Source organism: Orcinus orca, chromosome 7 (assembly GCF_937001465.1).
Source record: "Orcinus orca chromosome 7, mOrcOrc1.1, whole genome shotgun sequence".
In the NCBI taxonomy this organism is placed as follows: Eukaryota; Metazoa; Chordata; class Mammalia; order Artiodactyla; family Delphinidae; genus Orcinus; species Orcinus orca.
The window spans coordinates 85,222,885-85,240,507 of NC_064565.1; the positions used below are offsets into that span (position 1 = coordinate 85,222,885).

At 37.8% G+C, this 17,623-nt stretch overlaps 1 protein-coding gene across 1 annotated transcript; it reads left to right on the forward strand.

Annotated features, from left to right (window-relative positions):
- Positions 1-50: 50 nt before the first annotated feature.
- On the forward strand, positions 51-13,364 carry C7H2orf69 (chromosome 7 C2orf69 homolog). The gene is made up of 2 exons (XM_004262882.3): positions 51-414; positions 10,359-13,364. The coding sequence occupies exons 1-2, from the start codon at positions 58-60 to the stop codon at positions 11,184-11,186; spliced, it is 1,185 nt and encodes a 394-aa protein (XP_004262930.2). The 5' UTR covers positions 51-57; the 3' UTR covers positions 11,187-13,364.
- Positions 13,365-17,623: the final 4,259 nt, after the last annotated feature.

Below are 17,623 nucleotides of genomic sequence, written 5' to 3' on the forward strand. Positions count from 1 at the left end.
CAACGTCCTCCCTCAGGCCCTCCCACACCCTAGGACCCGCTCTGGCGGCGGCGACCCATGTGGGGGTTCGGGCTCCTGCGGTCGCCGCCGCTGCTTCTCCTGCTACCGCAGCTCGGAATCGGAGTCGCAGCGTTCAGCTCTCAGGCCGGAACCATGAACCTGGGCGGCAGCAGCAGCCGCAGCGGCGCTCTCGGCTCCCCGTCAGCCGAGCGGTGCAGGCAGCAGTGCGTGCAGCTGTCCGCGGTGCCGGGAGCCGACCCGCAGCGAGGCAACGAGTTGGTCCTGCTGGCGGCGGCGGCGGCGGCGGCCGCTGGGGAGGGACTGGAACGGCGGGACCTCCCTGGGGACCTGGCGAAGGAGGAGCCGCAACCACCGCCCCAGCATCACGTACTCTATTTCCCCGGGGATGTGCAGGTAACCTGCGGCCTGCCTGGGCACCTGCTCCTTCTTCTTGTACATATGCGAATTCTCTAGATTCCTCCCTCGTAGCTGGGGCCCGGTTCCTTGCCTCGCCTGAACACACTCACACATGGCGCTAAACGGGGTGGCTCCACGAAATCCAGAACCGCCCCTTCCACGCCCTGACCCCCTCCTCATAGAGCCCTAGACAGGAGGTGTCCTTGGAGGGCTACGACTTCGAAAGAGCCAGCCGTCAGTCCAGGTTTCGAGGGGGTGGAATTGAAGACCTAGAAACGAGAAAATGTGTATTTATTCTGTAACTTGGTTTCTCAGAGGATCGGTGGGGGAGGGGGCAGGAGGCGGAGAGAGGGCTTTTAAATTAGCGTGCTGGCAGTTATTAAAAAGTAAACAGACAAAATACTGGTACTAGGGTGTGACGCTCTCAGTAACCCTAAGAAGGGGAGAATGGGTGGAAGAAAAGGGACAGGAATCGCTAAGCATGTCAATATTTTGATGCTCACCTAAATTCTGTACTTTTTTGTGTGTGATTTTATCTTTATTATTAATCTTGCGGCTGCAGGCAAATATACATGGCTATGTTGTCCTGGAAAGCTGGGCCTTAATCTAGATCTTAATCTAGAACTGCTTTGTCTAATAGGGTAGCCATTAGTTATATGAGGCTATTTAATTAAAACTAAATAGAATTAAAAATCCAGTTTCTCCGTCGCACTACCTGCATTTCAAATGCTCAGCGGCCCCTAAGGTTTGTGTGTGCTGTACTGGACAGTGCAGTTACAGAGCATTTCCACGGAACATTCCCTTCATCACAGAGTTCTCTTGGGTAGTGCTGGTATAGACAAGTAAAGCTAAAATATGGCTGAATGTGTTTCTTAAACCGTGAAATAATTAGTTTATTAAACAATTATTGTTTTTGAAATTAATGCTTTAAAAAAATATGTTTACAAACGTTGTGCCCTGAGTCAGATGATGATGAAGGTATATGTAGTTTTTTCTCTTGCCCTCCAAATAATTGACTGGTCTAGTTGACTGCTAATCAAAACTAGTATTTCGATTTAAGAGGAGGAATTTACTGTACTCAGTTGATGCTCTTTTGCTCGGTTTGGGAAATCAGCATGGCATTGCTGACAGTGACTTCCAGGGTTTTGTGGACCAGCTACTGTGTGCATCCATAATAATGATGATAATGATAACTAACTGTCATTGCACACCTACTAAATATTTTTAAAGTGTGCAAGTCAGAATATAGCACAGATCTTCAGGTGAAATCTATAAAGTGCTAAATATAGTTAGACTGATACCTTCTTTCATTTTGACATCATCCATTTCTTTAAGTAGCCTGAGATTCCATTAGCTTTTTGGACAGTGATATACTGTTGATTTATGCAGAGTATGAAGTCCTCTAAAAACCCAGGGCTTTTAGAGAAGAAATAGAGAATAATAATTCATCAAAGGCTCTGAGGCCAGATCGCCTAGTTTTAAACCCTGATTCTGCACTTTTTAGCTATGAAATATCTGGCCAATTGTTAAATCTCTCTGTGTTGCAGCCAGCTCAGCTACAAAATGGGAATAATGATGTATAGGATATCAATGAGGATTAAATATGTGAATACCCAATGAGTTACCCTCCCTTCTTATCTTTCTGATGACCTTTTTAATTATTGGGGAGTTCTGTAGCGCTCAGTTCTTGGACTTTTCCTCTGACTACCTTTACTCCCTTTGTCATCTCTTTCAGTCTTGTGGTGTTACATGCTACCTATACTCTGACGACCTTCAACATTTGTGTTCTAGCCTATTCCTGGAACTTTAGACTTGCCAGTTACATGCACGTATTTCCTTTCGGACATTTAATAGATATCTCAAACCTAAAGTCTCTGGATCTTTGTCCCTAAACTTGCTCTTCCTGTAGTCATCATCTTGTCTCTCAGTTAATGGAAACACTTCCTATTTCTTTGCTCAAGTTAGAAATCTTGAAATTATCCTTTTGTCCTCTCTTAATACATCAGCAAATAAAGTGGCTTTACCTCCTAAATGTATCTAGAAGTGATCAGAATAATCATTTAAAAACCTAAGTCAAATCATACCACACCTCTGCTCGAAACACCAGCAGCTTCCCGTGCCACTCATAGTAAAAGCCAGAGCCCTCTTGATGGCATGCAAGGCCCTTCACTCTATTTACCTTTCCCACCCTGTAGCTTTTCTTTTCTTTTTTTCTCTTTTTTGGCCACACTGCTTGGCACGCAGGATCTTTGTTCCCTGACCAGGGATTGAGCCTGTGCCCCCTGCAGTGGAAGCCCGGAGTCCTCACCATTGGACTGCCAGGGAATTCCCACCCTGCTGCTTTTTTGAGTGTTTCCTTTATCTGTTTTACTCTCCACAGAAGGTTCCAGCCACACCAGCCTTCTTCATATTGCTCATGGTAGACACACTTGACCTCAAGTTTGCACGTACTGCCTGGAACAATTTTCCTGCAGATGTCTGTAAGGATTCATTAGTTCACCTATTTCAAGTCTCTGCTCAAAAGTTGCCTTCACAGTGAGGCCTTTGATGACCATCCTATTTAATAATCATACATGTGCACAGGATCCCTGTCAACTTTTCTCCTAATAAATAATTAGGATAATTCATTTTTATCCATTTCATTTACTATATTAGTTATTCATTTTGGATTTTGTCTGTCTTCCACTAGTATGATGCACGCTTCACGTCTGTTTTCTTCACTGTTATATCTGCGATGCTTAGTGAGTGGCATGAAGTAGGTGTTCAGTAGATAGCTTATTGAATGAATAAACGTAAGTTCTTTTGAACAATGTATTAAGTGCTACTTGGCTATTATTATATGAAGGGCTTTTAGGCTCAGATTTCCTTCTCTTTGCACTTGATTCTTTTGAGCCTAATGTCTATTCTTATGAAATTTACCCTGTGAGATACAGCTCATCTTTTAGTGTATTGATCCTTTTAGAACCTTTATTTTCATTTATATCATATATAGATTAAATAAGCATTCTTTCTATATCTTTATTTTTAATTTGGATAAATATTGAACAGAATAGGGCCAAACAGAACTTTGTAGGATACCATTAGAAGTTTTGCCTCATGTTAACACAGATTCATTATTTGATGTTAATTGGATCTGGTTGACAGTGTAATTTTAAATGCTAATTACCATTACTTTTTTGATTTCCTTCTTGCAGTCATCTTTTATTGTATGTCCTTTTTTATTCTATGCTTGCCCTTTTATCCTTTGAATTATAGGAAAGCTGAGGCCGTAGTAATTCACTTTTCTTTAGGTGCCTCCTGATGTTTTTCCTATCAGTAGTGATTTTGGAGGGGGATCAGAATTTTTTTAAGTAGGTACTGTCCAATTTTCTTGAGTTTCTTGCTTTTTAGATCCTCAGGATACAGGATTGTAGGTATTTCTTTTTTTTCTTTTTTTTTATTTTATTTTTTTTTTTGCGGTACGCGGGACTCTCACTGTTCTGGCTTCTCCCGTTGCGGAGCACAGGCTCTGGACGCGCAGGCCCAGCAGCCATGGCTCCCGGGCCTAGCCGCTCCGTGGCTTGTGGGATCTTCCCGGACTGGGGCACGAACCCGTGTCCCCTGCATCGGCAGGCGGACTCTCAACCACTGCACCACCAGGGAAGCCCTATTTCTAAGTGTAAGTTTACAATTTGATGAATTTCAACGAATACAATTATGTAACCATCACAATAATCATGTAATACAACATCTTGATCACCCTAAAAAGTACCCCTGTGCCCTACTTTTAGTCAATCTCTTTTCTCAGCCACAGGCAACTACTAATCTGCTTTCTTTTCAGTATAGTTTTGCCTTTTCTAGATTTTCATTAGTTAGGAGTCATGTAGTATGTAGTCTTGTGTCTGGCTTCTTTCACTTAGCCTAATGCTTTTGAAATGCATTCTTCCTGTTTTTTCTGTCATGAAGTTTATTTCTTTTTAATGCCAAGTAGTTTTCTGTGTATGGACATACAATTTGCTTACCCATTCAGCAGTTCATGAACATTTGGGTCATTTCCAAGTTTAGCTTTTAAAAACTTTTGCTTTCCTAAACACTAGGATATATAGATGACCATGCCCTAAGTGTATGTCCTGGTGAGTAGGAAAAGACTCACTTCTCCTATGTGATTCTCCTTTGCTATTCACACTATTACCACACTCAGAATATTTCTAACAGATGTGTGGGTATTTCCCCCCACACCAAGCAATTCTCTGCAACACCAGCTGGGTGTCCTATAATTCAATTCAATTCTGATGCTATCTACCTGGAGTTAGTGTCAGATTCCACACGTTAAGGGCTCAGTCCCACAAGTCTTTTCCCCTCCCCACTTCAGACGCCAGTTGCCAAGTCCCAGTTTATCACCTGTACTGCTGACTGAACAGCTATAGATTGGGGTTTGCACGATCCCCCTCCTTGGGTTCAGTTAGTATGCTAGAATGGCTCACAGAACTTTGGAAAACAGTTTACATAGTGTTTACCCATTTGTTATGAAAGGATATGATAAAGGATACAGGTGAACATCCAGATGGAAGAGATGCACAGGGCAAGGTATGTGGGAAGAGGTGCAGAGCTTCCATGCTCTCTCTGAGTGCACCTCTTTCCTAGCACCTCCTGTGTTCACCAACCTGGAAGCTATCCAAGCTTGTACTTTGGGGATTTTTATGGAGGCTTCATTGCATAGGTATGATCAGTCTTTAACTTTATTTCCAGTCCCTCTCTGGAGAATGGGGAGTGGGGTTGAAAGTTCCAAACTTCTCATCATGTCTTGGTCTTTCTGGTGACCAACCCCTGTCACCCATGAAATTCCAAGGGTTTTAGGAGCTCTGTGCCAAGAACCATGGGCGCGCACACACACACACACACACACTCACTCTACTATTTCACATCTGACCATATACCCTGGGGCTTCGTGTGCTATGACGAGCAGCCTTCTTAGGCTGTTCCTGTTACGGTCCTTTTAGCTTGCTTACGTGAGATGTCCACTTTATGCTCAGCGAAGATGCCCCCTTGACGCATTTTTTATGGAAGTACAGCTCGTACCCTATATAGCTCTCCTCACTCTGCTATAACAATAGTCCACCTAACTTAAGTCTTTATCATGGAGACACATGTCAAGTTTTCCTAAAAATCCTTTGTACCAGTACTTCAGTAGCAGTGTGGGATGGGCCTTTATGTTTTTGCAGGTCAGCAAGCATCTGCCTGTGGAGTAACTACCCCTTAATCTCTCCAGGAGATTCTCTTGCCGCCTGCCTCACTGGGGATGAGGAAGCATGCCTCCTACCCTTTAACCCTTACAGGGAGAGTAAGTGCATTGCATTCCCAACTGGGATGAAAACTCTCTCAAAAGAAAACCCTTTCTTCCCACGTTCTTCCACCTCTTCTGTAGATTGGCCTTGTATAGTAGCCTGGGTTGCAGAACTGGTTTTGACTACCTGTTAGCAAGTCCTATGGGGATGTCTGGTGTCTCTTTCTAGAATATGGGAGTACTTATCCATTGTTCTTAGATTTGGACTTATTAGACACAAGAGTAACAGTCTTACTTTTACATTTTAATACATACACACAGTTACTTAGTATGAGCATTTTCCTACTCTGATCATGTAACCTCTGGTTAATCAAAGAAAACACCAAGTTTTTAGGTTTACCACCTCCTATGTGGTAGAGACTAAATGGAGTCATAAAATCTTATTCATTTTAGCTCATTAAATAACTATATAATATAAATAACTGTATAGTTTGTAGGAGCTCAGTTTCCTTAGCTATAAAAACGATTTAGATGTTTGTGCTTTCTTGTGTATTTGGCACTTATAACTAGCTATTTAGGAATCCATAGAATAATTCAGTGTTGGCGCTGTTCTTCCCAACTAATATTTGGGTGTCTTTATGAAGACCTGACTAATATTCCTACTTCAGACATAATAGGAATTCTACTGCATAATTCTGGAATTTCTACTAATACTACAAAACTGAGCTCATGTATTTGTGGAGCCTTCCCTGATGTCCCAAAACATAGCTCGAGTCTCCCTTTCTCTATGTCCCCTCACAGTTCTTCACATATCCCTGCTTTACAGCAGTAATCATATTGCCTGGACTGTGTTCTTGAGGGACTGTGAACTGTGCTTAGTGACCCACAAATGCCCACTGATGAATATATGAAGAAATGGAAGTCAAAGTTCAATAGGCAAGAATATTTCCACCTTTCAATTTGTGTTGGAAATTTGTTCCTTCCCTTTCTGATGATGCTCATGTGTGTGCACGCATGCCCACCTCTGCATGTGGGGGTAGTTCCTTTCATGTTCATCCCTCTATTCTTTACATTGGTGCCTGAATTGCAAATTCTTTCATTTTTTGGACGAAAGGGTTCTGTGCAGAAAAAGAGTGTAGATTTCTTATAGGTAGGGACAAGGGAAAGGGCCCAAATTTGTTTTCTCACTGAAATTAAAAAAAGAGATATTTATCAAAAAAAAAAAAAAAAAGGATTTAGATGAGCCCTTTCAGATCCAAGCTCCTATGATAATTTTATATCTCATAAATCTGGATGTGCAGAAGGCAGTAGCAGAATCCATAAAAAAATTAAATGATGGCCTTCTGGGAATAGGTTTTTTTTAACATATATGACAAACTTAATATTAATGAGGTAAAAACTGTTAAGAAGGACTTGAGCATCCTTTTGGGAAAGTTATCAAAGGATATGAATAGAGAATTAACAAATGAAAATTGCCAATAAACATAGAAAAATGTTCAACCTGATTAGGAATAAAAATATGCAAATTAAAAGTAAGATATCATTTTATCTTAGTAGCAAAGATATTTTAAAAATTAATGCTAATAGCCAGTGTGGGTAAGGATGTGAGAAAATAAGCACTCATGTATACTTCCAGTGGAAGTATCAATTGGTATCAATCTTTTTGATGGGAAGTCTAAAAATTATACAAATCTATACTTATTGATAAGGAATCATGCCTGTAACATTTTTAAGTGAAAACTGTGTGTATAATCTTGCTGAGGGAAGAAATAAAGAATGCTCTCTTACATACATACTTGTATATGTGTATGTATACTACAGAACACTGGAATACTAGACACCAAAATTTTAATAGTGATTATTTCTAATGGTGGTTTTATGGATTGGTGGTTTTTATATCTTCCTTATACCTTTGCATGTAGACTAAATTTTTGTAGTATTACTTTTATTAGTCTTAATTTTTTTAATAGAAAAATGTGTATATTGCTAAAAATTCATTTTATTTAAGGTTGTACATTGAAAAATAAGTCTCCTTTTCATCCCTTTGGATGACTGGAGGCAGTCTCCGATTTCCCTTCCCTAAGGCTAACCATTGTTACTGATTTATATGTCCTTCCAGAGACATTCTATGCTGAGGCAAACTTTTTTTTTAAACACAAATGATAGCTCAGCATTCAGGGGGTTTTTTAGCCCTTATTTTACAACCCGTATTTTACAACCCGTGTGAGTGCTCATAGAACTGAAGCAGGAATAAATGTCCTTAGACAGATTTATTTATGCATGTGTGCAAGTATATCCCTGAGATAAACTCCTAGAAGTAGAATTACTAGGTCAAAAGAGAGGTGCATTTAAAAATGTTTGCTATATGATTGTTAGAAATAAGGAAAAAGTACAGTTCTATTTCCTTTCTCTCACACCCTATACCCAGTCCATTAGCAAATGCTGTTGACTCTACCTTCAAAATATATACAGAATCTGACCAGTTCTTACCACCTTTGCTTCTACTGCCACTGTGGTTCGAGCCACCTTCTCTCATTGGGGTTATACTTAAGTAGCCTCCTACTGGTCTCCCTGCTTCAAACTGTTGCCCCTTTGCACACAGGAGTCAGAGTAATCCTTCCAAACAGATTATATCAGCCATCTACTCCACACCCTATCAGAGCAAAGGCCAGAGTCCTCAGGGTATCTTACGAGGCATGATCAGCACCTCCCCTCTTCACCAGCAATCTCTGTGACCCTCTTAGTGGTCACTTTTGCTCCTTCTTCACTTCACTGGAGGTACACTGGTCTCACTGGTGTATCTTGGTTACACCAACGATGGCTCCACTTCAGGTCATTTAGCAGTTCCTTATGACTGAAATAATCATGACTCAATCCCTCAGCTCCTTCAGGCCCTTCTCAGCTATTGTCTTATTGGAGACTACCCTGTGTTTAAATAATAATCTTCCACCCACTCCAAAACTTTACGCTCCTTATCACCCTTATCACGTATAACGTCTTGTGCTGTCCAGCCACTAGCTACTTGTAGCTATTGACCGCTTGAAATTTAGTGTGATCAAAGAACTAAATTTTAAATTGTATTTAACTTTAAATCTAAAAACTGATAGTTCAGTTCCTGGAAAACTTTTAAGTGTGTTTGAGCAACTTGGGTATGTGAATCTACTTTTGCAACTGTAAATCTTATGAAATCTAAATTCAGATCAAGTATTTCCGATGAAAATTTAGCACCCAAATTGAGATGTGTTGTAAGTGTAAAATATACACTAGATTTCAAAAACTTAGAAAGAAAAAGAAATGTAATAATCTCAGTATTTTTTATGTTGGTTACATGTTGAAATGATAATATATTGGATGTATTGGGCTTAATAAAATGTATTATTAAAAATAATTTTGGGACTTCCCTGGCGGTCCAGTGGTTAAGACTCCATGCTTCCACTACAGGGGGCATGGGTTCAATCCCTGGTCAGAGAACTAATAAGATCCTGCATGCTGCAGGGCGTGGCCAAAAAAAAAAATTTTTTTTTTCACCTGTTAACTTTCTACTTTTTTTTTAACGTAGCTGCTAGAAAATTGTACATGTGGCTCATGTTATATTTCTTTTGGAGGGTGCTGCTCTATTAACTCATGGACTTATTATGTATCTCTGTACTAGAATGTGCACTCTTTGTGGGCAGGGGTTTCATCTCTTCTGATCCATGACTGTTCAGTACGTATCCAATAAATTTTATAGAATAAATGAAATAAATTTGAATGAATTTCCCTTTTTTAAGGATATTATGAATAAAAATTGAAAGGAAAACAAAACTTACATGTACGTCTTAGAACATAAACAAAAAGTTATTAATATATATAGAATACTTATAAATAAACCAAATAAAAAAAGGCAAAAGATATGAACAGGCACAAGTAGAAATCCAGATGGCTAATAAATATATGAACAAAATTTCAACTTCATTTAAATTTTTAATAAATTCAAATTAGAATAAGTTATCCTGTGCCAATGAAATTTAACAAAGATAAAAGAAAAATTATACATACTTCTCTGGAAGACAGTATTGTAGTCTATATAGTCAACCTTAAATTATGAATATTCTTTGACCTAGTTTTTCCACATCTGGGAATTTATTTTTAAGGATGTAATCACAGATGTACATGAAGATTTTTCTGTAATGTTCATTGCAGCTTTGTAATACTAAAATTGAAATTAAACATAGCATTCAGGTTGCTAGAGTAATCCAAAGAGGGAGGAGTTCAGAATAGCAGCTTTAATAGGAAAATATTTTAGAATTCTGTGTTGGTCAAAAAATCTGTCTAAGAAACCAAATTTTTATTTTCAGTTAATGTCTTAGGAATAATAGATCATATGTATACTAAATAAAATCCATTTAAAAATCTATAATCATTCTAAAGTGTTTTCTTATTAAAATTTCTACTGTGCTATTTAGCTTTATCTTATAACCCTGTGTTTGATGGATTTGAGGCTTAAACTGAAGAAGTGATTTGTTTAAAATCTTAAAGCCAGAAGGTAATAGATTTATAGTTTTCATTTCTAGTACATTAACCATAGGTCATTATAACATCCCTACTTCCTCCCCAATAAAAATGGGAAACTAATTTTGTGGAAATAATTTTACATAACTGTGTATTTAATATTTGTTTTATCTTTCTTACCTTTCAGAATTACCATGAAATTATGACTCGTCATCCTGAGAATTATCAGTGGGAAAACTGGAGTCTAGAAAATGTTGCCACCATTTTAGCCCACCGGTTCCCCAATAGTTATATTTGGGTGATAAAGTGTTCCCGAATGCATTTGCACAAATTCAGCTGCTATGACAATTTTGTGAAAAGCAATATGTTTGGTGCTCCAGAACACAATACTGACTTTGGAGCTTTTAAGCATCTTTATACGTTATTAGTTAATGCTTTTAACTTAAGTCAGAAGAGTTTGCTACCAAAGAAGAATGTGAAAGATTTGAATAAGGACGCCAAAGCATCTAATTGTAGATCCAGTTCTTCTCATACTACTAATGGTTGCCGGGGAGACAAAGAGAGGACCTGTGAAAAATTTGATGAGTCTGCCATGAGTTTTTATCCACCATCACTAAATGGTGCTTCTTTTACTTTGATTGGATTCAGTAAAGGTTGTGTTGTTTTGAATCAGTTGCTTTTTGAATTGAAAGAAGCCAAGAAAGACAAGAACATTGATGCTTTTATCAAAAGCATAAAAACAATGTACTGGCTGGATGGCGGTCATTCTGGGGGAAGCAATACTTGGATTACTTATCCAGAAGTCTTGAAAGAATTTGCACAAACAGGGATTATTGTTCACACCCATGTAACACCTTACCAAGTACATGATCCAATGAGATCTTGGATTGGAAAGGAGCACAAGAAATTTGTTCAGATACTTGGAGATTTTGGTATGCAGGTGACTAGCCAAATTCATTTTGCAAACGAAGCTCCTTCCATAGAGAATCACTTCAGGGTTCATGAAGTATTTTGAGACTGCAGTATTATTAATGCAGAAGAGCAGAAGCACTTTGTGCTATAAATTCAGATAATGAGATGTAATTCATAGATGCATTGTCAGGTTTTTTTTTGGTGGGGGGTGGGGGGAAGGAAGCACACATTCCTAAACTATGAGTGTAACGTGCAGTAGTGTTCCTTGCTTGTGAACGTGGATAGTTTTTAATTGGGACTGGGTTAGAATTAGTTTATTTGAAATCCAGAAGGTGGTTTGTGATAATCCTACAGGGAGATATAAGACCCTTAAGAATGAAAGTTATAATATAGTCCTTATAAAAGGCAATTAAGATGGTGATTGTTGGAAATAGTTTATTTTCTGAGTAATGTTTAAAACCAATTTTGGTGATACTTTAAGGGTAATTAGGTATTTTGGCACTGAAAACTTTTGAGTGGAAACACTGTTTCTCTTCAAACAAAGTGAAGGCACACTGATGTTTTCCATCAATTTGCAATAACTAGACCCTGCCCCTTATGTTTATAAACTTATGGTGTCATTCTTCAGTGTGCCATCAAGTGTTTTTTCTTAAGAGTCAAAATGTATTTGTTTCCACATATCTAAGAATGTGCAGTAGTGTAAAGTTAGTTTTTAAAAATCCTACACTTAAGCACTGTGGCTTAATTTTTAATTGGCAACTTTTGGATAAGACATTTTGGAGTTTCTTGCCTTTTGGCAAAAAACCAGTTCTTTTGGAAAATTGTTTGAAATTGAACATAATTATGTATACTGGGTAAAAATACAGTACAGATTTTAAATTGTTTCATCCTATCATCTTTTGAAAGAGAGCAACTTAGGTAAAATATAATACTCTATTTGGTAGTGCCCTATTGAAAAGGAGACAGATTCTATAGAACTAAGTCACTATTTCTCCTGAAGCATGATTTTGTCTGCCCAAAGAAAGCATCTCTCCTTGGCCAAAATGTAAAACTATATTGCTATATGAAAAGTTGAAAGAGAAAGTTTGAAGACACAAATGATTTAATTTTGGCTCAGAGACTGAATTTGCTTAACACTGCTACATAATTTGGGTGAGGTTTCCTTCTGCCCATTTTTCTTGACCTAGATAAATACATTTTGAGAAACCAAGATCTAATGAATATCAACTAACATTGAAAGATTACAATAAAAGGCTAGTGGTCTTTTTAAAAATTGTTTATTAATAATTAGCTTTTGCAGGTCATGAAATAATTAAGCAGGGAAGTAACATGCTGCTTTCAGACTGAAAAAGAAAAAAAGACTGAAGCTTAATATCAATAACCCAGAGGGTCTAAATATATAAAACAATAGTTTAAAATGTTAATTTCTTGGTTTCGTCTCAGAATAATATTTTAATGACTCTATGAATATATTCCAAATATTCAGAAACTTATAAGAAAGGATTTTTACTTACCAGATGCTTAAATTGTATGAACTTCAGAATAGTATCTTTCAGTGTTTTTTTCCTTAAGGATGAAGTACAGTAGTTTTATATTGCTTTGGTTTCTTTTAAATACCTGCTGTTTCTTTTGAGACCCAAAATTCCCAACAAGGAAACAAGTCAGCCTAATTCTAACGTTTGACTTATTACCTTGTCTTAAAGCACCATTATTGATTGGATGGCTTCTTTCAATACGTTTAATAATCCTTGGTTAAATTTATGTGTATCTAATGTAACATAGCTAAGTTACTGAGTACTTTAATGAGGGGGGGAAGGAAAGGCATTTATTTCTACAGGATTAACTAAAATGGAAAACGTATGACTTTTAGCAGAAAGATTCATTTAAAAATCTGAGATATTTAAAATATGGTCCTTGTAGCTATCCAGTCATGTAAATGCTTAATTGTAATTGTTATATGTTGAATGGATATTAAGAATAACTGTCTGGGACACCTGGAATTGCCATTGCATCAAAATGAGACAGTGTTGAGAACTGAAAATATTTTCTTTAATGAAAATATATTCAAGTTGATCCATATTCAAATATTTGTTTAATACTTAAAATTTGTTCTTTCTCCACATTTGTTTAAAACTATTATAAATGTTAGTGTATCCTTTGGATTGTGCCTTTGTGTTTGTGTCATGAAAGAGTCAACTGAGAAAAGTAGTCAAACAAATAATGTGAAAGTTGTTACCGCCACAGCATGAATGTACAGTTGTATTAAATTTAATCCACAGAAGTCTGTTTGGATGTGCTGTTTGTTACTAGATTTGTTAAAACTTTAGATCGTTATTTGGAAGGAAGCGATTTCTCTCCACTTTGCCAGTTTGGGTTTGTGTGTGTTTTCATTAACCTCCATGTTTTTTTATACAGGCAACTTTGAACCTTTCCTATAAAAATACATCTCTTCTTTTCCTTTAAATTGCTCCACAGAAAATAGCATCATTTCCTTCTGTTGGATTTCCTAGACAACAAAATCTCTCGAAAATAAGTAAGTTCTTCCTTTTCTACGCTAATCATCTGTATTCCTTTAGCTGTCATCAAGAGACTTGGTTAGAATATGGTGTGATCTGTTTTTCATTTCATTCATGCAATATCTAAGCCCTACCAAGGGCAAAGAAGGTCTAGGCACTGAGGATACAGTACAGACAAAACAGTTCCAGCATGTGAGGATGGAAATGTGTAATAGCCTAAGGCTTAAGAGGAAAAATATGAAACAAAAAGGTATTATTCTTAAAAGAGCTATTCCGTTACACTTCATTTAAGGGCTTTTAAGAGAAACATGCTTTAGAGGGTAAGATATTCATGTAGATAGACATCTGTGAATTCAGGTTGCTCTTTACAAAGGCAGAGAGGCCAAGCAGCTCTTAGTGGTAGAGACAGGCAGTCACTTAGGATGGTCATTTTAGTATCCTATTTAATGGAACTTGAAAAAATACAATATAACTTAGGTGTATTTAAGACATCCAAACACCCATGGCCTGTATGCTTGAAAAAAGACTGTAAGGTAACACCAGAGATATGTGGGTGACTACCAATCATCTATGTTAGTTCCTCCTGACTATATCTGTTTTTTAGCACTGGGGGAAGGAGTCACAGCAGCACAGTTCCAACTCCATCCAGACGTGCATTCCTGCTTCCTGCATTTTTTGGTGGGGGTCAACTTCTTAGATTAAGCTTTGATGTCTGTTGGCAACATCAGATGGGTAAGAAAAGCCTCATTGGGCTTCCCTGGTGGCGTAGTGGTTGAGAGTCCGCCTGCCGATGCAGGGGACACGGGTTCATGCCCCGGTCCGGGAAGATCCCACATGCCGCGGAGTGGCTGGGCCCGTGAGCCGTGGCTGCTGGGCCTGCGCGTCTGGGGCCTGTGCTCCACAATGGGAGAGGCCACAACAGTGAGAGGCCCACGTACCGCAAAAAAAAAAAAAAAAAGAAAAGAAAAGCCTCATTACTAAGGTTCTTTCCAAATGTTCACATAGCTGCTGTTCAAAAGGATAGAAAATAAGCCATGTTGACCTTGTTTCCCTTGTTTTGATATTTCATCGAAGTGACAAGTTTGAAATTACTGAATAAATAGAATTCAGATGTAATTATGTACCAAGAAAAATACCGTTAATGTTTGTGAGGAGAAAATAATTACAATCTTCGCATGTATTTTTAAAATTTATTTTGAAAGAATAATATATACCAGGGCAAAAAAAAAAATCAGATAATAACTGCAAATTCCAGTCTTCCCATCTACTTGTCTAACCTCAGAGGCAGTCACTATCACTGGTTTCTCATGTATCCTTGCAGAGATAATTCTATACAAACATATACAAACATATACAAATAAATGTTTATTTACAGCATACCTTTTACACAAATGGCATCGTACTGTACTCATAGTTTCAAACCTTTTTCTCATTTAATTACCTTGGGAAAATACCTTGCCAGTACATACATATACCTGTCTCATTCTTTGCATGCTATTCCATTTTTATATTACACTCTGCTGTCTACCTGTTCATTAGTCTTACTTTGTATCTCTTGTCTGTGTAGCAAGCAGCACATTGAGTTGTTTTGCTGGCAGAGGAAAAAAATTCCTTTGTGGCCCTGAACTGTAACCAGAGAATAAATATATAATGTATCCCTAAGTATCTGAGATGAGCTGCATCTAAGGGTAAGCATGGAGAGTTACTAATCTGGGCACCACAACTATAATTTCAAGTTTCTATCACCCAGCTGTGTCAGCCTCGACAGTCATTTAAGCAATCTGGATTGACTAGATGATTTCTAAGATCCCTTTCAGCAACAAAATTCTGAGATTTGGAATTCCTGACAAGTTGCAGCTAACATGCTGTGTACTATTTTATATATGAAAAACATCTCATTTGGTCTCAGCCAGGTAGGCAAAAAGATTAAAATATTTTGCATTTAAAATAAAAGACCCTAGGGGACTTCCCTGGCAGTCCAGTGGTTAAGACTGCGATTCCAATGCAGGGGGCAGGCATGGGTTCAGGCCCCGGTCAAGGAACCAGGATTCCACATGCCGCGCAGCGTGGCCAAAAAAATAAAAGACCCTAACATTAAAAATTATGACCAGGAATTTTAACTCCCCCCCAAAAATAAATAAAACCTCCCAAAGGATTCATCAGTATTGCAGATATTATAATGTTGCAACAGGAACTACCTCAAATCTCTCAGCAAAGGAATATTAAATGGAAGCTAGCACCAGCCATCAACCATGTTCCTGCCCTTCAGCTATCTCCTTTATTTCTGTAGCAATCCTATAAAGTTCAAGTTTTATTTTAAAGATGAGGAAAGTAAGCTTCTTAGGAGATTAACTTGCCTAAAGTCCAGCTTACTTTCCAAATAAACTGAATTAAAATGAATATTCGTTAGGCAAATTGTAATCTCAGCTTCCTAGTTTTCCACATGACCCTGGACATACATATTTTGCACTGATTCTCTTACTGGTTAAAAAAAAGGGGGTTTATTAAAGAGCTGACTCTAAATACTATTCCAACTAAAAGGGGTTTTGCTGTTTTTTTTTTCTTCCCAAAGAAAATCATTAAAGAAGTTCTTTGCTTAACCTAAGAAATAATAAAAATCAAAATCTAATAATTAGATATAAAACAATTTTTTTGACAGACTTCTTTTGTTGACCTGAGTAACTTCATTCTCTCTTCCCAAAGATGCCTGTTGAGAACAATTTTTTTATATACTTTTCCTTTCTTATTTGTTGTAATTTGCCTTTCATACCTGAAATTAATCCAACTCCAAACACGGTATGAGTGGATAAATTATTTTTAAAAGAAAGTTTTCTCCATAATTAAACTGCACTAAATCGATGTACTCAGATTGCTTTAGATGGGCACATTTGTATTCAGTAAATATATATGGGCTTTCTTCAATGACACTGCAATAAAATTACTAGGTGCAAAACAAAGAATGGCATAGATCCACATACAATCGCTGATTGTCTTCAATAATGATGTTACTGGTATCTCTCATGTATTCATTCTTAAAAGAAATTTTTTTTAAAAAGGGATAGGCAGAAAACATCTACTGGGGAAAACTTGAATTAGGTTAAAGTTTAGCCATAGGTATAAATTAAAACTGATTTGAATATTTTCTGACATTCAAAAACTGAAAAGGGCAGGCCTAACTTACTGGGTACCAAGAAAACCAGGATCAGATTAAACACTTGCTTTGGACAAATCACAAAACTAATAGTCCAAATCACTATCATCTAATCCAGTTCTCAATCCTAATTATGCATCAAAACAATCTATGAGTTCTATTAAATAGATACCTATGCCAAACCCTAAAAACACTGAATCAGAGTCTACAAAGATGGGGCCTAGGCATCTGTATGTTAGAAAAAGCTCAAAAGATTAATGTAGTACATATTGTTCGTTGCCCATGTTTTTTCCTTATCTGGATTCTGATTCTAAAAATTATCCATTCTACCTCATGTGTCTCAGGGGCAGCGGATTCTACTTCCAGCTCCAGTAGCTCCAACTGACCTAAGAGTTATTCCATATCCTTTACCAGTGACTGGCTCAGGGATGGACAGGTCTAAGCCACTTTAGATCAATGAGACCCAAGCATCTGGCGGCAAATTCTGGGAAAGCTTTGCATGTTAAGAGGGCCCCTGGAATCCCCTGATTCCTCCACTTCATGTAAATGAACATGCACCCAGCCCTAACTGCTATTGGCAGCCATCCCATGACCACGAGGGAAGCCAGCACTAGTATGATGCCAATGCTGCAGTTGAAAACGGGAGAAAAAAACCCCCAAAGTTTCCTGGTGACCCTTCTGAATCACTGGAATAGAAATACTGAAGCCCTTTCTATCAGTAGACTTCATGTATAATGATTCAATACATTTTCTTATTGTTTAGGTCATTTTAAGTTGGATTTTTAGTTATTTGCACCTGAAAGCTAAAGAGCTGTCCCACTGCAGCACTTTTTCAACCATAACAATCTGTATTAAGTAGAAACCACACAAACA

Coding starts and splice junctions, on each gene's coding strand:
- C7H2orf69 (XM_004262882.3), top strand. CDS start 58: ATGTGGGGGTTCGGGCTCCTGCGGTCGCCGCCGCTGCTTCTCCTGCTA. Junction 415..10,358: donor ATTTCCCCGGGGATGTGCAG/GTAACCTGCGGC, acceptor CTTACCTTTCAG/AATTACCATGAAATTATGAC.